We start from the raw sequence: 20,810 nt of genomic DNA on the forward strand, positions 1-20,810 counted from the left end.
ACGTTTGCTACGGAGTTCCCATTGTGGCTAAGTGGTAACAAACCGAACTAGTGCCCATGAGGGTGTGGGTTCAATCTCCGGCCTCGCTCAGTGGGTTGAGGATCCAGCATTGCCATAAGCTGTGGTGTAGGTCACAGACATGGCTCAGATCCCATGTTGCTGTGGCAGTGGTATAGATAGGCAGCTATACTTTCGACTCAACTCCTAGCCTGGGAACGTCCATATGCTTCAGGTGCATCCCTATAAAGCAAAAAAAGTTTGTTGCAAGGATTATTGTGGGGGTTTATGGCACACTTATTTTGTGTCCATATATATATATATTTATTTTTACCAAACCATTTGAAAGTAAATTGTAGACATCATGACACTTTACCACAGGAGGTATTCTCTAAAAACTAGGACATCCTTCTATATATCCAGAATACAATTTTCATACCCAATAATTTTTTAAAATATGCAATGCCATCTAATATACAGGCATCATTTATTTAAATTTGTCCAAATAGTCTCCCCCAAAATATCTTGTAGATATCCACCCACCCATACCCCCACCCATACACACATGCCCACTCAGGATCCAGTTAAAGATTACACATTGTTTTTGTTTGTCAAGTCTCTAATTGCCTTTAAACTAGAAGAATAGATTTTCATGCTTTTTCTGTGGGGATTTTTTTTGGGGGGGGGCGTCTATTAAGTAACTGATATTTTAAAAAATAATATCAGACAGTTGTCTCATAGAATGTCACACAATCTAGATTTGCCAGATTCAGGAATGGCTACATAATTTGTGAGGCCCGGTGCAAAATGAAAATGCAGGCACCTTTGTTCAGAAATTAGGAAGAATTTCAAGACAGTGATAGCAGGAGTTTCGATTGTGGCTCAGTGGGTTAAGAACCTGACCAGTATCCATAAGGATGCAGATTCAATCCCTGGCCTCAATTAGTGGGTTAAAGATCCGCTTTGCCATGAGCTATGGAGTAGATCACAGATGTGGCTCGGATCCTGCATTGCTGTGGCTGTGGTGTAGGCTGACAGCTATAGGTCTGATTTGACCCCTAGCCTGGGAACTTCCATACGCTGCAGGTGCGGCCCTAAAAAGACACACACACACTCACACACAAAAAACAGGCAGTGATAGTAGAGCATTAAACCAAGCGTGGGTCCCTTCTAAGGATGGGGATCTTTGACTGCATGTGTCACATGCCCAAGAAGCTGGTCCCAGCAAGATATGATCCTCAGGATTTGATTTAGGCAAAAAGTTTTACCAGGACTACTGCACAGGTGATGCTGTGCACCTCTCACCACATTATGTCAGGAGAAACGGCTTTGTTTATTCAGCTCAGGGAAGTTTTCTTTCTTTTTTTTTCTTTCTTTTTTTGTTTGCTTGCTTTTTAGGGCTGCACCCTCGGCAAATGGAAGGTCCCAGGAGAGGGGTCGAATCAGAATTAATACATGCCATAGCCACAGCAACACCAGATGCAAGCTGTGTCTGCACCTACTTCACAGCTCATGGCAACACCAGATTGCTGACCCACTGAGCAAGGCCAGGGATCGAACCTGCTTTCTCATGGATACTAGTCAGATTGTTTCCACTGCACCACAATGGGAATTCCTAGGGATGTTTTCTTGACAGTGCCTTGATCAGGGCTTCTATTCTATTTAGTTGGAGTTCATCTTCAGGAACACATACCATGTTTGGTTGGACTTTAAAGTTTTTTGTGTCTCTTGCCTTTACCTCACTTTCATTTTTATCTTTTCCCTCTCTTTTTTGGAAGGTCTTATCAATTTTTCCTTCAAATGACTGAGTCCATTTTCAACAGTGTCAATTTCAGCTCTTTACTGTTAGCCTCCAATGGAAATGTCTATTGTACTATGAATTTATTAGTTTTCCATCAAACCTTTCTTATTCTATCCATCTCCCTTTTCATTTTGTGCATTTTCCTTTTTTTTTTTTTTTTATGGCTGCACCGATGGCATATGGAAGCTCCTGGTCCATGGATTGAATCTGAGCTGCAGCTGCAGCAATGCTGGATCTTTTAACACACTGTGCCCTGCTGGGGATCAAACCCACACCTCCATGGCAACTTGAGCAGCTGCGGTCAGATTCTTAACCCAATGCACCACAACAGGAACCTCTCATGCATTTTTTTTTCTCTCCACCTGTTTTTCTTTGTAAGTTTTCTCCTCTTGGTAAATAGAGGCTGTTTTCCCATATCCTATAGAAGATGCCAAATTTTCTTCCTAAATTTTCTTTGGGTTCCTAAAATTGGTAGTTTTTAGAAATCTGAGATTGCAGAATGATGTCCCCATCCCCTCATTCTGCAAGATTCTTCAAAGACTCCATGTTGTGCTGGTTCTCATTTCCAATCATTCATCTTTAAATTGAAAGATCCAGCAGAAGGAGTGTGTTTCTCAATAGAGAGATTATTCAAATTTCTCTTGGCATCAATCCTCGGAACTCTCTTCTCAGACTGTAGTTTTCTGGAAGATTGATATGTACTGTTTAGAATACAATTCCCTGTATTCGAGAGATGTTCATCTAGTTTACTCAGCTAGACTGAAATAGGATCTTTTTCTAGTAACATTTTCTTGAATTTTGACCCTGGGTTATACTTACATGTTAATTTCTAGCCATGTTTCAAGAAATAACTGCCTGATTTGTATCTTCATTGTCTTCATTTTAAAAATATTGGTAGCAGCCAGATTTACCAAGTATTTATCACTTTTCATTTATTCATTGTTACACACCATTCAGGCTTCAGTCCTTTCTTAGAACCTGAAAAAAAGATTGGGGACATTTAATACAGGAATATTTTGCATCTGCAGTCAAGGTTAAAAACCACTACCAAAGGGATGTATTTTGCTCATTGTTTTAACTTGGCATTTGTACTTCTGTCTATAGAATGAAGAGAAAATGCTAAGATATTAAGAGTGGGAGAGGAGTTCTCTGGTAGCTCAATGGGTTAAGGATTCATCATTGTCACTGCAGTGGCTAGGGTTGCTGCTGTGGCAGAGGTTTGTTCCCTGGTCCAGGATCTTCCACATGTCACAGGTGCGGCCCCTCCCAAAAAAGGGTGGGAGAAGTAAATAGAAGAAGTTGGTGGCAGTTACTCTAGGATATAGCCACTTAATTTAGAAAAGAGGTAGAAAAGGAGAAATTATGAAAAAAGAACTGTCAGGCCAAAAAAAAAAAAAAGTTACATTCCTTAATGTAGAAAATGCTCTTAGTCCCAAAAGTATTCAGGAATGCCTTTTTCTTCCTCTTTGGAGATAAAGATGGGGACCAAGATGTCTATCAGTAGAGTAAAAAGCTTAAAGTTGTCATCTGTAGAAAAAATAATAATACTAAACCATCCAATCAATAGTCAACATACACAGAAATTTCTCTCTTAACTGCTACTCATCCTGCTTCAGTCAACCCATTCAGTCTCACCCTTACACCATTGTCCTAAAGCCAAGACACCCTAGTAGCCTTACAGTCACTGACCAATGGCAGTGTGTCTTTTATGTATACAATTAATAAGACACTTGCAGTCTGGAAATTATAATGGATGGCAGCTTATATAAAGCAGGAGTAAGTGAGTAGAAGAGAAGACAGTACCCAACTGTGTTATAAGTGATCAAAACCAGCTCTGCAGGCATCAGGTCTGAGCCCAGGGATTTCTGAGGAACGTCTGTCGTTTCTTTGGTTCTGCAGCAATTTGTTCATTTTTTTATTTTTTAAATTTTTATTTTAGGGCTGCACCCACAGCATATGGAAGTTCCCAGGTGAGCGGTCAAATCCAAGCCACAGCTGCTGACCCATGCCATAGCCACAGCAATGCCAGATCCAAGCCACATCTTCGACAACCACAGCTCATGGCAAAGCTGGATCCTTAACCCAATGAGTGGGGCCAGGGGTCAAACCTGCATCCTCATGGATACTAGTTGGGTTGATTACCACTGAGCCACAATGGGAGCCTTGGTTCTGTAGCAGTTCGAACCCCACATTCTGATTCCCATGGACCAAATGTTAAGCTTAACTACCAAAACAACCTACGTGAAAATAAATGGAGGAGGAGAATAAAAAAAAAAGGAAAATCAACTACAGAAGTAAATATACAGAAAAATATACATTTTTTTCTTCTGAGAAGTTCTTGTTTAACTTAGTAAAGTTTCCACTACTAGATTAGTTCCAAGAAGCAAAGGGTTATTGCTCAAGGAAGGAGGACATAAAAGTAATGAAAGACTAGAGAATAAAATGTATGGCTTTTTGAGGTCTTGAGTAGACACAAGCCATAATCTTCAAAGCCATTAAAATGTAAGATTTAAGCATCTGAGAGAGGGAGAGAAAATATTTTGAAATTTTTCAAAAGCTTGGCTTAGACAATTGAAAGACATAAGAATTAAGTGTGTAAAGAATATATTTGAGAACAATAAATTGGAATGATGACATACAATAATGTATGTAGTATATAATAAATGTTTAAAATGTAATATTGTATAAGAATGTGTAATAACTCTTATCCAAACAACTAAGAAGTCTGAAGAGCTGATAAGAGAAATACACAGAGGTTGATGCAAAGGCCAGCACCACCCTTCCTCTAGGGGATGAGTCGCCCATTTGATGGGTGGGGCAGGATGTGGGGACATTTGGTGATAGAAACTCCAATAGGTCTAGAGTTCCTGGAACCAAGGAGATCATGTTTAAACTTTCCAGCATGCAGCTCATGAATTTGCAAAGAGTTATGTGTCCCACACGATACCCGAGATGTAAACTACCACTAATCGACGGAGGTGGGGTGGGGGCACCGACTGATGCACCCCAAGTCAGAGAATCATTGAGTCGCTACTGCCAACACCCCCTCTACTCCCTCACCCCTCCACCCACCCCAGGGTTCAGAGGGGTCTAAGACTGAGCCAAAGGACCCAGCAGAATCCAAGTCTGGATGGAGAAGTTGCCAAGAGTACCAGAAGCAGTTGCCTGCCTTCCAAAAAAAAGTGTGGTTTATTTCCATGCTGAAAGGTGACATCTCAGCTGGAGGCTGCATTTCCAAGCCTCTTTAGCACATAGGGTTTTTTTTGTTTTGTTTTGTTTGCCTTTTCTAGGGCCGCTCCCACGACATATGGAGGTTCCCAGGCTAGGGGTCCAATCGGGGCTGTAGCCACCTACCTACTCCAGAGCCACAGCAAAGCAGGATCCGAGCCGCATCTGTGACCTACACCACAGCTCATGGCAATGCTGGATCCTTAACCCATTGAGCAAGGCCAGGGATGGAACCTGCAACCTCATGGTTCCTAGTCAGATTTGTTAACCACTGTGCCACGATGGGAACTCCAAGCACATAGGTTTGACAGTGTATCTGGTTATTGCCAATGGAATGTGAGAGGAAGTCATTGAGAAGCAGGAGTGCTTTCCCCGTTATTCTTTCCCTGTCTTCCGACCGGAAGAAAAAATTCCAGGTGCCCCAGAATCGGCATTCAGATTTGACAATCATAATGTGGTCTCTGCATACAGTTTGACAATCACAATAAATTCACAAGGGGTACCTAGGACATACTAACTATTCACAGGAAATAGTACCATCAGTAAATACAGTATAATGAACCAAAGGGGAATCTGCCACATAAACATTTGAACAAACCATAGTACCATCCAGGACATGGAGCAAATTACTACTCTTAAATTGTTTGGCCCTAGCTTCTTAATGAACGAAACTGTTAGATGTTTCTTTTGGCCTGCAGCCTCAAGAACATATTCCTGAGACTCTAAGGGTGCTATGAATTAAGACGTATGGAACATCATCTTCCTTAAAGAATGGTGGAACCACAAAGTGAAAGGACACTGAGTTCTTACATGTCTACATGAAAGAAAGCCAACCACCAACTAAGAACTCTCATATCGGACTGGTATATGAGCCAGAAATACACTTCAGTTGCATTAACCCATTGAACTTTTGGCATTTATTTGTCATGGTAGCTAGCATTACCTAACTAATACACAGAGTATGTAGGAATCCAGACCTAAAGCCAAGGGCCTCAGATGTCAACAGTGGAATCCTATCATGGTTGTACCACAAGAAGGGCCAGAAGAAATAAACCACATCTCGCGGCAGCCACCAAGCCAAGAAGATGACTCACAGAGTAGATGCCCTTTACCCAATATCCAGTCAATACATAAGCCCCCGAAATGAAGACCAACCTCAAGAAAGAGGGAAGAATATGGAGGAGGTGCAAGAAGCTTAGATTTAGCCCAAATGAGACTGAATAACCTTCACCTTGACATTCTAAAATTTCTACCACTGGTGGATAGGTGTTTGAATACTAAGTTGATATTATAACTTTGGGGAAAAAAAACAAACTTACATGTTGTACATTTCATTCTGGAAGTGTAGAATTTTGAATCCACCACATACATGTTACAGAAAAGATAGAAATATAGACAGAGATTGATGCAAAGGCCAGCACCACCCTTCCTCTAGAGGATGAGTCACCCATTTGATAGATGGGGTGGGATGTGGGAACATTTGGTAATAGAAACTCCTATAGGTCTAGGCCATAGACAGAGGTCATGGTCTCTGTTTCTACAACTGATCACCCAGCTATAGATATTTGTGACTTCTCTCTTCCACCCTCTTTCCCTGCTCCCTTGGCTTTGAGCCCGCACCTCAGCTGGTTGGGGTTCCTTGCCCACTTTGGCGAGGAGCCTGAGTCTCTGGTGCTGCTGTCCAGGCAAAGTGATGGCACTTCAGTTAACCTTTTCTTCCTTTTTTAAATTTTTTAATGTTGTATCAAAGTAGAGTTGATTTACAATGTTGTGATAATTTCTGCTGTACAGCGAAGTGATTCAGTTAACCTGTCCAAGAGGACATGCTGATACAGGGACTCTCCTGAGTTCTTCCTACTTGTCCCTCTGGCTGGGTGGTTATTTTCATTCTGTTATCAGGCACAATCACTCTGACCAACATCATAATCTTCTTCTTGCTCATTTTTTTTTTTTTCAGAGGAGCCCAATAAAGTCCAGGCAGCAATTTCAAACTCCCAATTCGGTGAAGTGGTTATTGTGTCTCCTTGTGGAAACATTCTTCCTTCTTTGCTCACTAAAACTTCTACACCTGTAGAGTCCAGATTCATGAAAAGCTGGTCCCAGGAAGGACCAATGAGGGGTAAGTAACCCCAAACCCCACACATTTATCTACTACAGAATTGATAAAACCACTTCATAGTCAATATCTCTTATGGTCTTCCTCCCCTCAGCTTTGCTATGAATTTGGGGGCTCCTCTCCCTCCCAGATATGCAAAGTGCATGATTTAAAGAAGACAAGATTTGCTGTCTTCAGATTCCATGATTCTCACCTGAGGATTCCCTTGGGGAACTCATGGCAAAGTCTGAAGACATTTTTGATGGTCACAACTTGGGGAGTGAGAGGTGCTGACACTGACATCCAGTGGATAAAGACCAGAGGATGCATACAGGACCACCCCTCACAACCAAGACTTGTATGGCTCCAAATGTCACGAAGCCGAGGTTGAGAAATTCCAATCCAGTTTGTTCACCTTTATAATTTGCTTCCTGCACTAGAATGCAAGCTCTGAGAGGGCAGGGACTTTTGTTTACTGTTCTGTGCCTGGAACATACTCAACAAATATGTGATGACTACATAACAGATGAATGAGTGTCTCTCCTAGTTCACATCAGGCTTTCCTACACATGATTGCATCCCAACACTTGGCTCCTTAGATTGGAGGGGTTATAAAGTGAAGGAAGATGAGAGAGGGTGGCAGGATTAAAATATTTGGGGTAACACAACTTCCTTGATGGCCTAACATAGTTCTCTTCCCAACATGGCACAAAATGTTCATAATTTTCTCCACTTTAGTTTTCTGACTTGAAGAAAAATGTGCAGAGTTCCCGTTGTGGCTCAGTGGTAACAAACCCGACTAGTATCCATGAGGTTTCAGGTTTGATCCCTGTCCCTGCTCAGCGGGTTAAGGATCTGGTGTTGTGAGCTGTGGTGTAGGCCAGCAGCTACAGCCCCAATTTGACCCCTAGCTGGGAACTTCCATATGCAGCTTGTGCATCGGCCCCTCCCCCCCCCCCCCCCCCGCAAAAGAAAAGAGAAATGCGCGGTTTTTACAATGTTCTCAGTTCCTTCACTCATATCACTCATTACAGGATATTATCATCCAACGTACTGTGATACGTGCTGTCACCAAACAAAATTAATGACTTAGGACTCACGTTTACCAGTCTGCACAGAGATCTGATGTAATTATTCTGTAACTTTTCTAGCAATTACAACTGTGTTTCCCCCCACCATCTAGAAAAGCTGACTCTTGTCCTCTCTTCCCATCTCCCCTTAACACATCAATTGAGCTTGGAAAAAAGATGAAGAGAGAAGGAGGGGGTGCTTAGGGCCCCAGCTGGATTCCCTCCGTGTCCCTTCAAAGTGGCTCAATTATAGTACTAACAGCAACTCTCAGTACCTGTTTATTTATACGGCTTTGTGCCTCTTTGCCTGTCGTGTGCCATGCTCTTAATGGCCTTTATATCACTGCTTTCTGGCACATAAGGTGAGCTCAACAGATGCTTATTCAATAAATAAAATACCTTTTGCCTACTTCACAATGTCACCTAGGGCGCCCTCTGCCAGCTTCACAATGTCACCCGAGGCATAGGTTTGCCTACTTCACAATGTCACTTTCAACTGACCCTGCACAAAAATGGGGACCTCACAGGGGTTTCAGGGATATATCCAATTTCAGCCCGGTCGGAGGAATCACTCTCCAGTGGTGGCTCCAGCCAATGAAAACAAAAGCAAAAGATCCAAAGTCTTGAGCTGCAGCAAATGGATTTAGGTTAGAAAGCCTGAGATGGAGGGGCACTGATCCCTGAGTTAGAGGGATCCGGAAGACCTCTTCGGGATGGCAAAGAATCAGAGCTGCGTGTAGGCAGGGATATGCATTTCTCCACTGCTCAGGACACCTCATCCCCGCTGCTGCAGACGAGTGGCCGGGCCTGGAGGCTAGCGGTGTGAATATGAACTGATTTGTTTCCAGCCCTGGGCCGCCAAACCGCCCGACGAGTGAGGAGAAAGCGGCACATAAGCCTGGGCAGATCCCAGACGTGCAGCCGGGGAACTGTCTCTGGCCGGCCCACGAGGCGCTTGAGGGTCAGAAAGGGCCCGCCCTTCCCAGCCCGGGGCCCAGCAGGGCGAAGGTTGTTCCCAAGGCCACGTGAGACTTCTTCGCCCCTAAAAGCCCCAAGCAGACCGGGCTCATGAGAGAAGAAAGTTAAAGACGCCCCAACGTCTCTATCGCAGCACCAGCAGCCGCCACCGCCGGCCCCGAGGGCACCTCGTCCAGCGGAGCAGAGATCGCGGCCGCAGAGCGATGTCCCGCCGCAGCCGGGACGGGCGCCTTGGGCTGCCCGCGCCGCCGGCCCCGCTGCTGCTGCTGCTGCTTCTGGCCGCCGCAGTGCCTCCGAGCCTGGCAGGTGAGCAGCGCGCCCCTCCGGCTGCCGGCTGCCGGCTGCCGAGGCGGAGAGCTTCGGGAGGGGTCCTGGACGCCCGCGCCGCTCCGTGCGCTCCCGAGTCAGGTCAAGTTTACTTCTCACAGTGTCTGTCTGACTTCTGGGTGGACGCCAAGGAACGCGCTTCCGCGAGGGGACTGGCCGTGTTGCTCCCGGCCCCGCTGGAGCTCGGTGATGGCCCCAGACCGGGACATGGGGTGTGCTTCTGCGAACTGAAAAAGTGCGGGCCAGTTGGTAGACAAATCAGTTCGCTCTTGCATGACTCTTGGCTTTGCGGAGCCTTGGCTGGTCCTAGAAAGGCCAGCCAAAGGACATCTAAATATATTTTTCTCGTCATGGCTATGATCCTGGGCTGCCACTGTTTTCTATTAATTGACCATGACTTTGTTTTAAAATGATGAGAAGCGCAACCTGATTTTGCCAGCTTACTATGTTCCAGGCAGTGTACTGAAGGATTTATGTTCATATAATGCTCCCCACAATCCTAAATAGGACTATCCCCATTCTACAGATGAGAAAGTTTGAGGCAAAGATTTCAGTCATTTGCTTATGCAGCAAATGAAGGCAGTGTTGAAATGTAAATGAGCATTTACTTGACTACTCCCTTCCTAGTGAAACAGGTTTTATCTCTACGGGTATTGACACAGGTATTGACACAGGGATCTGTATACAGGTATTGATACAGGGATCTGTATACCAATTGCCTCAAAAAAAAAAAAAAAAAGGGAGGGGGAGAGAGTGGGAGGGATCTGGAGCTTGGGCTTATCAGACACAACTTAGAATAGATTTACAAGGAGATCCTGCTGAATAGCATTGAGAACTTTGTCTAGATACTCATGTTGCAACAGAAGAAAGGCTGGGGGAAAAATGTAATGTATACATGTAAGGATAACCTGACCCCCTTGCTGTACAGTGGGAAAATAAAAAAAATTATTTAAAAAAAATTGCAAAAAAACTTAAACTCTAAAAAAAAAAAAAAAAAAAGTGGGTTTTGTCACTTCATTCCCAACAAGTAAGACCAAGATTAACTTAAAAAACTTGAAAGACTTCACAAGTAATATTGAGAGAGGATTCATTTTATTTCCTCATCTCTTTTTTGTGCTGACTTTGCAATAGGGTGGGATTTGGGAGAGCTACCTCTTTCCAAGGTCTGGTTCTTGTTCCATGACCTTCTATCAACAAGTGTATGCACTTACCATATTTCAAGGCCTTTGCTTTCACAATTTGCCCACTTAACACTCTTAAATCTTTCCAGTCTTAAATCTTATCAGTCTATGAAGCTGCCTGGGCTTCTGGGCTCAGAAATGAGTATTCCCAGGCTCCTGACTTGTGATTTACCAGCATGATCTGGAGGTGGTGGCATCCATGCCACCTCTTAGCCCAGTGAGACTGCTCATTCAGATGCATCTAGGACAGGCTGGAGAGGGCCCTGGAAATGGAAATGGTTTTTTAATGTCTGAAAGCCTGGTGGAAAATTTTCTCCCTCTTCTGTTCTTTTGGATTCTTGGGATTGTGTTAAATCTTTCTGCAGATGGAGGGGGCAGCGTGAGGAGTGAGGTGGAGACATTGTTTTTTTGAAGATGGGGCACTGCTTATTCAGGAAAATACACCCAGCAAGAAACTGCTTCTTCTTCTTCTTCTTTTTTTTTCTTTTTGGTCTTTTGTCTTTTTAGGGCCGCACCCACGGCGTATGGAGGTTCCCAGGCTAGGGGTCCAATCAGAGCTACAGCTGCCAGCCTACGCCAGAACCACAGCAACATCAGATCCAAGCTGCATTTTCAACCTACACCACAGCTCACGGCAACGCCAGATTCTTAACCCACTGAGTGAGGCCAGGGGTGAAACGCGCAACCTCATGGTTCCTAGTTGGATTCATTTCTGCTGAGCCACAACGGGAACTCAAAGAAACTGCTTCTTAAACTGAGTTCCCCAAATAATAAGCTGAGGCCATGCCAGGTGGTTGGGAGTCAAGGCAGAGCGTGAGGAAACTTCTGCTGCAAGTGATCCTGAGGGCACTGTGCCCAGTCATCTGGAAGATGTTAATCATAGCATTGAAGAGTGGCTGAGGATGCCCACCCTGACCATCTCAAGGGCTGCAAACTCTCTTTCCTTCATTCTATTTTTCTAGAGCAGCTTTTGGGGTCTTTGTCTTAACCTCTTGCTGGACTATCAATAACTTTTGGGCAGAGAACAGAACCTTTGCTACTTCCTTTGCTACTTCCTGCTTTCTGATTTTCTCTGAAGTGCCCACTCAGTATTTTCAACCCCCTGGAATGAATATCCACTAATATATACCTCTTTATCCAAAAACAACTTCTTTAATCTTTGAAGGTTACTTTGTGGTTTCATTATTCCAGAAGTTGGTAAATAACTACCAATTAGTCCTAGCTGTATATTTCAAACTATTATAGACTTCAGACATATAATCGCATTGCCTTTATCTTTCCAGACTGAAAAGCCCTGCTTGTGTTTTTAGAATGTCTTGCATAATTTTTCTGTCATTTGGATAGTGAAGTCAGGTTGTCACTAGGGAAGGAGATAGGTTGGTTGCCAAGAGACATGTGAGGTGGCCTGTGCCTTGGTAAAACTGGTTCTAGATCTGGCTCTGGGACTTGCAGAGCTAGACTCCAGAAATTCCTTCTTTCCAGTTCTCCAGAGCTGATCAGATACAAGGAAGTTGATTGCCCTCATAAACACATGTCTATTCATCAAAATATTAATTGTTGTTCATTTTTAGCAGACTGATTACTTGCATAGCTTGCTCCAGGCACACTGTCACTATAATTAGACTTCATGGGATAAAAAAAATATCAGGGATTCTCAGGCTGGGGGCTGGATTCATCTGCCTCCCACTAGGACTGGACACTTACGTTGGCCCATAGGCGCTCCCTACCAGACACTGCTCACCCAGAACAGTTGGTCACTGCTTCCTTTTCCACTCTTCGATAGCTCACCAGGGCCATTTGAGACTAATAGATTGCCTCTCTAGATAGGCTAATACCTTTATGTGGCTGTCAAAGAGTTTACAGTCCTGGGAGTTGTTTGGTCTCATTAATTGACTTAGGAGACCTGTAATTGAGACCAATCTCAATTGATCCTTTAGCTCTGAGGGCATTCTTATGTCCAAATTCACTGAGGTGGTTGCTTCATCCATTCACTCTACCTATGGCAGGTCTTCATCCTTGGAAGTCTAGTATTAGATGATGTGGAATTCCAGAGACAGAAATCCTGGAGCCAGACTGCCTGTGTTTGAATCCTGAGTCCAATAATTACTGACAGTGACCTTCAGTCAATTATCTAATCTCTCCATGCCTCAATTTTCTCAACTGTAAAATGGGTATTATAATAATATCTATCTCAGAAGTTTGTTGTAAGGAACAGTAACTGGCATACAGTAGAGGCTATATCATTAAGTGGCCATTATAACTCACCACTGGAGTTGCTTTTCTCTGAAAAGTCATTATGGACCTCTTGATAAAGCAACAGGATTGCTGATGATAATTCATGTTCTATGAAGTTATAACATATTATTAAAAACAGAATTTTTTCTTAATCATGGTCTAACATTTTGAGGATTTAGGTACATACATTATATACATGCATATATTCAGAAAGTACTTTCCTGAGTTATAACTGTCTGACTGAAATAACCTTATTTTTTTTTCCTAAGTGCAATTTACTAACCATGGCTGCTTTAGAATTTCCCAACACTTTTCTGTCTTTCTGAGCCTCATTAGGTCTTCCTACAGTTCTTCCTTGTTGTCTTGGTGTTTCAGACCCCAAAGAAGACAATGCTTTGTGCAAATTCAAACATTTTCTTGTGCTCTCTGTATACCAGATTGTTTATAATAATGTACACAAGTTCCAAAAATGGGAAGAGCTTCAACTAAAGTGATAAATAGGGAAGGAAAGGAAATAAATAAAAGCCTGGTGGGAATTTGGTAAATGGCAAGGAAGGGATGACTTCCAGATCAAAGTGGATGGATGTTTCTCGCCTTCATCAAGGTGAGAACTAAAAGAAAAGGCACTTATTTGAGGGTTGGGAAGAGGGTGAGTTTAGTTTAGGACATGTGGAGTTTGGGATATTTTGAAAAAATCTAGGGAGCTTTTGACTGAACATTTTTTATAGACATTGACAGGGAAGATACAAGCATAGCATCATGTTTATTGATTAGACCTTAGCAAAAGAAAAAAAAAAAAGATCCTCCTTCAGTCTTTAAATTGAAGTAGAACATTTTAAATAATTTTTTCTTGGTGATTTACTTCTCATAATATACATATTATTTATCATGTGAACTTCATTTTGGGTGTTTGTTCTGACACATAGAATAGGAACTTTTCACACTTCTTTAGGCATTATTTTTACTTTTGTCACCTGTTGAGTTTTGCTGGATTCCAAAGTACAAAGTATTAACTATTAAAATAAGAAAAAATAAAAAAGGCAGTAGTACCAATAATGGAATGACTCTCAAAAGATTTATTTTGTTTAACATTTTAAAAGGTTTTTGTTTTAATGCATTGGTCTCATTTTTTTTTTAATAGTGTAGGTTCCAGCTGGCTCTGCAACTTATATTTCACAATCTTTTGATAATTTAGCTTTAAGATGTGGCTAGAAAATGTATAAATAATTTTATTGTGTTAGTATTTTGTGCAACTGTGAAATAGGAATTTACTTGAAGTAAAAAAATGAAACTAACAGATGTAGTGAAATTATGAGGAAAATTTTAGTCTAAAACTGGAAACTCTGTGTCTGTATAAACAACAGATATCATGTTATAATCTTCCTAAGGAAAACTGTGAAAGTCTCTTAATAGAGAAACAAGCTTGCTCTGAAATTTTTCCGTCAGCCCTGCACCCTTAGCTACAATTCCAGCATGAGATAGTGTCGAATTGCTCAAACCAGCATTTGCAAACTTAAGATATCAAAATTCGACTTCACAGTCAGAAATCAAGAATTAATAAACTTAGGCATGATGGGAGTCAGTCTTCAAATGTGACCTTCCAGCCAGTATGAAAGTTGGGGTTTAGGTGGTCACCAAATGAAGCATTGTGTTAGGCTCAAGGGAGTGGATATAATGAGATATAAGATGCTACCCCTGGAGTTCCCATTTCAGCTCATGAGGTTAAGAACCTGACATAGTGTCTGTGGGGTTGAGGGTTCCATCCCTGGCCTCACTCAGTGGGTTAAGGATCCAGCATTGCCACAAGCTGCAGCATAGGTCGCAAGTGCAGCTTGAATCTGGTGTTGCTGTAGCTGTGGCACAGACCCACAGCTGCAGCTCTGATTTGACCCCTAGCCCAGGAACTTCCATGAGCTGCAGGTGTGGCCCTAAAAAGAAAAGAAAGAAAAAAAAAAAGATGCTACCCTTGATTCTTAAGAAGCCAGTAATCAAATTTATTGACCCCAGTACACACAAATACATGTAACTAAAGAGTGATCTAGGTGAGCAGTCGCCTGAGTGCTGAATCAGAATGGAGTAAAGTTGATTTTCTGTTGATAGGACTTTAGGTAAGAACTCTGATTTAAGCTAGCAAGGAAGAATAGGTATGTTTCTAGGGGATGAAGGAATGCGATCATTTCAAACTCAAGCAAATCTCCTGCATTTTTTCGTATTCGTGTTTTGCTGCCTTGAAGCTATTATTTTTTAAACTGAATCCCTTTCGACCTATCTTATGGATCAGACACATTACACAGCCCACCCTTCATGCTCTCACCTGCCTTTCATTCTAGCTTCGCACAGGTATAAGCTGAGGCCCCTCACCTCAGCCAGACTGCAGGAACCCCTTGCTTTCCACCTAGAGGTTCTCTGACATCAGAACTGTTTGGTGCTGAAGCACATGCAGACCTGGGAGTGAGGGATTGAACACTTCATATATGTGAAAGGTTACTTCTTAAGGTAACCTTTGACCTATGCAGGATGGGAGCAGGTGGAGAAATGCTTTCTCTTCTATCCCTGTGGTGGGTCTTCAGAGGCTTATTCTACACCTCCTTGGACCATCTCAGAGTACACTCTCCTGCTTTCCCCCCTCCCTCCCCACTTCACCCTCCCCACCCCCTATTCTTATTCCCTGGGGGCACATCCCCACATAATCTTTGTTTCAGCAAGAATCCCAGGCTCTAATATCTGGGAGGGAGGGAGCTAAAATACCTATTTATAATTTTGTTGCCTGGCGATTGTTTGTTCATGTATCAGTTATTTTCTCAGTGACACTGATGAAAAGACAAAGCAAATCTAAAAACTAGGTATAAGTTTACTGAGAGTCCTTTCAAAGAAGGAAAGGAACAACGCCAAGGTACACAGAGAGATGCTGAGAGACCATGTTCATAGGACATAAAAGAGAAAAGCAATTCAAGGATCACAATCAGTGAACTATTAGCTAAACCCAATATGAATAGAGTTGCAATTTTGTTGTTTCTGTTTTCTCTCACATTTTCTGCCTCTACTTTCTCAGCTTCTCTTTTTCTCTATCTAACTGACCAACCCTTTCAGGCAAAAGTTGTATTGCTCAGGGTCGAAAACCACTTCCTCTTTCATAAATGAGGTGCTAGAAAATTCAGACTCCAAATACGGAAAAGAGTGATTTGGGCCACTTATGATTATTTTACAAATTCTAAGACGGGGGCTAGGAATTGGTTTTCAATTGAGAACAATTAACTCATCAAAAAATATTAGAATACACAGGTAAATAAAACTCAATTGGAGTGTTTGGGTTTTTTGCATAAAAAGAAATAAAAAAATAATGGGTCTTCTTTCATCTTTGTAAAGGAAGAATACTCTGTTTTTAGGAAGTAATATTCCCATTCATTCGAAATACTTAAGTGACTTTTAAAGATTTCAAGGATGTTGCAGTTAAAAATGTGTAAATCTCATTTTTCATCTTCACAACTCTAGAGAAAATGTCAATACATGGCATTTGTCCCTTGGGCACCTGAATGTCCTCCAGGGTTCTTACCTGGGCTTGAAGACAAAACAACTTATTTTAGACTAACTTCTGTGCATGTTCTAATAAATATCACTTCTGGTTCAAGAACACACACAATTAAATGAGTCGTCACAGGAACATTACTCTGTCAGCTACAGCACTCCCAGGATATAGGGTCATAAGCAGAAATGGTCTCTGCCTCCGCAGAGCTTGTATAAAGCAAGGTTGAGATTATAATTACGTAATATTTTTCTACCTTTTTGCTGTTACACTTTTCACACCATTAGCCTCACCACATGGAGATTTTTTTTTTTTAACTAGAAAGCATAAGGCTTTAACTATTTATGGATTTGGAAAAATCAGAAAATAGCATGAGACTGGAGAAACCAGGAAGGTTGATATATAGAGAAAATTGAGGAATGGAGGGCATCAATTAGGGGTGGTGCAAGAAACTCAGATTGTGGCTTCATTCTCAAAGCACTTGCCAACTTGGTCAATGTGTTAGCAGTAAATTTTTCCTCATTGAATTCTCTTCAGACTGGGTAAAATTTTTTTCATGCCTGAAGGCACAGAGTGGCAAAAAAAGCACAAATTTGCAGAAGTTTATTATTTGTGGTCAGGAAAGTAAGGTAGACTCAGTAATAGTGAAACAGCTACCCTTTCTCATTTCCCTACAAAGCTCCTACTAGAGATGAGGGTGGATGAGAGTGCGTGAGAAAAGCTGAGGAGGGGCTGAGGCTGTGGCATGTGTGGTCCAAAATCAGCTTGGGAAACATATTTACTGTATTTGGGGGAGAAGAAAGGATGTTTCTATGGATGTTGCCCACAATTGTCTAACTGCAGTCAACTGACTTAGTAACAATTAGACTCTCATTCATCACCAGGAGCCTATTGACAAAGTGTTCTGCACCTACCTATGTCTATCAATGTCATTATTTGCATGTTGCCATTAAAAAAAAAAAAAAAAAAGCTCACCATTATGGTCACCACTTTATGCAGAATAAATTGACTTTCCTGATCAAAATCATTCTTTCAGGGTCATAATCAGCATTAGCCTGATTTTCACACCATTAGCTTCACCACATGGAGATATTTTTCAAAAATAGAAAGCATAAGGCTTTAACTATTTAAGAATTTAGGAAAAATCAGAAAATAGCATGAGACTGGAGAAACCAGGAAGAGTTGATATATGGAGAAAACACTGGGCCAATGTGCCACAATGCTCTAGTATTAAAGTTCTATTTTTAGAGCTCATTTCATAGACAATCTTTGCATCAAGAAAATAAAAATACTGAACTACCTAATAAACTATATGGGGAAAGAATCCATATATGGATGGGATATATGTATATGAATAACGGATTCACTTTGCTGTCCATGTGAAACTCGCACAACTTTGTAAGACAACTGTACTCCAATAATTTTTTTTTTTTTTGGTCTTTTTGCCATTTCTTGGGCTGCTCCCGCAGCACATGGAGGTTCCCAGGCTAGGGGTCGAATCAGAGCTGTAGCCACCGGCCTACGATGGAGCCACAGCAACGCGGGATCTGAGCCGTGCCTGCAACTTACACCACAGCTCAGGGCAATGCCGGATCCTTAACCCACTGGGCAAGGCCAGGGATCGAACGCACAACTTCATGGTTCCTAGTCGGATTCATTAACCACTGAACCACGACGGGAACTCCAAAATTTTTTTAAAAAAATAAATAAAATATTGAGTCTTTTGAATTTTGAAAGCAGATAACCCTATTTAATTATTTAATCTGAGGCTTCTAGTATCTTAACCACTAAAAACTTATTATGCCCAAAACTAAACTCATATTCTCTCCCACACCTGTTTCCCATCTGCTCCCTCTCTCAGTAATGATATAGCATCCATCTGCTACCAGCCTAGAACTCAAGTCATTCAGGCCTCCTCCCACCTCTTTGATGACCTGAATGCAAAGTTTGTCTTCAACCTGAGCAGCGGTGCAGTGCTTCTTTAGGCAGAGAAATAAATGCACTATATACTATTTCTTTTCTTCATTTCTTCTTTTTCCTTTTCTCTCTCTTCCTCAGTATCCCTTTCTTTCATAGATATTTATTGAGTACCTGTTGTGGGCCAGATACTCTACTAAGTGCTGAGGAAACAGTCTCTGGCCTTGAGTTTACAGGCTAGGAGCAGGGGCAGACATGTAAATTACAGAATGATGTGATAAGATCAGAAGATGTACATACCATGTGCATTGGGCTTGTAGAGCAAGTCAGCCCCTACAAAGCGGGTGATGCTTCCTGTGTCTTAAATAGCAATTTTAAGGAGTTCCCATCCTGGCTCAGCAGTGAAATTGACTAGTATCCTTGAGAACACGGGTTCGATCCCTGGCCTTGCTAGGTGGATTAAGGACCCCATGTTGCCGTGAGCTGTGGTGTAGGTCGCAGACATGGCTCAGATCCCAAGTTGCTATGGCTGTGGCGTAAGCTGGCAGCTACAGCTCCAATTCAACCCTTAGCCTGGGAATGTCCATATGCCACAGGTACAGCCCTAAAAGGATAAATAAATAAGTAAATAGCAATTTTGAGACTGCTAGTTAACAAGAGAGAAAATCACAGGCAGAGGAAAGAGCATATGCAAATCAGAGGTGCTGGCCCAGCTCATGGCAGGTTGAAGAGCTGTGTGTAATGGTTTCTGGATCACAAAGTACAAGGAGTGGTGGATGGATCTGGGTAGGTATAGGCAGGTAGAAGGTCTGAAAGGCCAAGAGGGTAAGCTGAAAAAATTTTATTTCTAAGTAGAAGCCACTGAAGATTTTTGATAATCGAGTGAAATAAATCAGTTTTGCGTTTTAGAAAGGTCAGTGTGGCAGAGTATGAAGAATAGACTAAAAGTCAGAGAGACCTGAAAACAGGCCTCTTCAGAGTTAAGGCTAGTGGTGATACCAAAATTAGCATGGAAATGTAGAGTTAATGAGGCATTTACTAGTGGGAGAGGTATTTAGGAGGTTTTGGTTAAACATGAGATATGCAGGAGAGAGGAGACTCTCTTGAGTTTCAGGCTGAAAGATCACAGAGCTGGAAAGCAGAGGATGGAGGATGGATAGGGAGAGAATATTCATTTCTTTGGATATTTTAAGTTTCTGGTGCTAGTGGAATCATCCAGATGGTATTATCCATTATGCTGTTGGGTAGATAAGAGGGAGCCATGGGAGAAACAGGTGGAAGGCAAGCAAAGGAAGTGACGATTCAGGAGACAGCATTGTCCCAGAGCCCATGGGAGGAAAGAGCTTTAAGAATAAGTGGTCACTAGGGTCAAGGGCTTTCAGAAGCCCATGTCCTATTAGGATAGAAGGATTTCATCAGTGAGCCAAAGAGGGCTTCTGAGGTTGGTTTGCTTTAAGCTGTGAGAGAACGGAACATGTTAATACCTTAAAGGGGAATGAGTCATTGCAGAGAAGGAGCTTTAAGGTACAGGAGGAACAAGAAGATAGAGAATGCTACAAAGTTCCCAAGGAAAAGTGGTGGGATCCAGAACATGGGTAAAGGGATTGAAGTGAGCAAGAAGGGAGAGATGGGCACAGGATTTGTGAGGATCAATTCACAAAATCATCAAGGATGTGAGGAAGTCCCAGGTGATTTGCAGTCTTCTGCAAAATAGGAATCCAATGTCATATGTGAAGAATTAAGCAAGAGAGATAAGATTGGAAGCAAGAAAATACGGATGCTTTAGGCCAGCTCTTGAGGGGGATGAAAGGGTTGCAGACCAGGAGCATGAACCCTGTACTTGGTTGAGTGAAAAGGTGGGCAAGAGCCCTGGCTCCTACTTAACCCAGGATCCCATCTTTAAGGATGAAGCACTGAGACCCACCCCTGTGGTACTCAACTACGCCTGTACCTTGGACCTGGTTCCTTGTGCTCTGGACTCAACCCCCTTGATCAAGGCTCTGGTTTTTCCCCACTTGTAACAAAGACAGACTATAATGTGGTAGATTTTCCAATCCTAATAGAATGGAACTCTTTAATAGCAAATATGCTAGAATTGTTGGTTACATTACATTCAGAATGGATACGCAATGGGGTCCTACATACAGCATGAGAAACTATATCCCTTCTTTTGGGATAGTCCATGATGAAAGATAATATAAAAAGAACAATGTATATATACATGTGTGTGTGTGTGTGTGTGAGAGAGAGAGAGAGAAAGAGACTGGGTCACTTTGCCGTACAGTAGAAACTGGCACAACATTGTAAACTGACGATACTTTAACAAGAAAATGTTTCTTAAAATTGCATCAGCACATCAGTTCAATGACATCTTTTTTTTTCTTTCTTTCTTTTTTTTTGTCTTTTTGCCATTTCTTGGGCCGCTCCCGCGGCATATGGAGGTTCCCAGGCTTGGGGT

At 42.2% G+C, this 20,810-nt stretch overlaps 1 protein-coding gene across 1 annotated transcript in view; it reads left to right on the top strand.

Moving 5' to 3' along the window:
• Positions 1 to 8,894: 8,894 nt before the first annotated feature.
• The window catches only part of PLBD1 (phospholipase B domain containing 1), a 70,335-nt gene continuing 58,419 nt past the window's right edge, over positions 8,895 to 20,810 (top strand). Inside the window, exon 1 of the mRNA XM_047787501.1 lies at positions 8,895 to 9,475. Coding sequence (XP_047643457.1) covers positions 9,373 to 9,475 — 103 coding nt within the window. The 5' untranslated portion in view covers positions 8,895 to 9,372. The remainder of the gene's footprint in view (positions 9,476 to 20,810) is intronic.

This window comes from Phacochoerus africanus, chromosome 7 (genome assembly GCF_016906955.1).
Source record: "Phacochoerus africanus isolate WHEZ1 chromosome 7, ROS_Pafr_v1, whole genome shotgun sequence".
In the NCBI taxonomy this organism is placed as follows: Eukaryota; Metazoa; Chordata; class Mammalia; order Artiodactyla; family Suidae; genus Phacochoerus; species Phacochoerus africanus.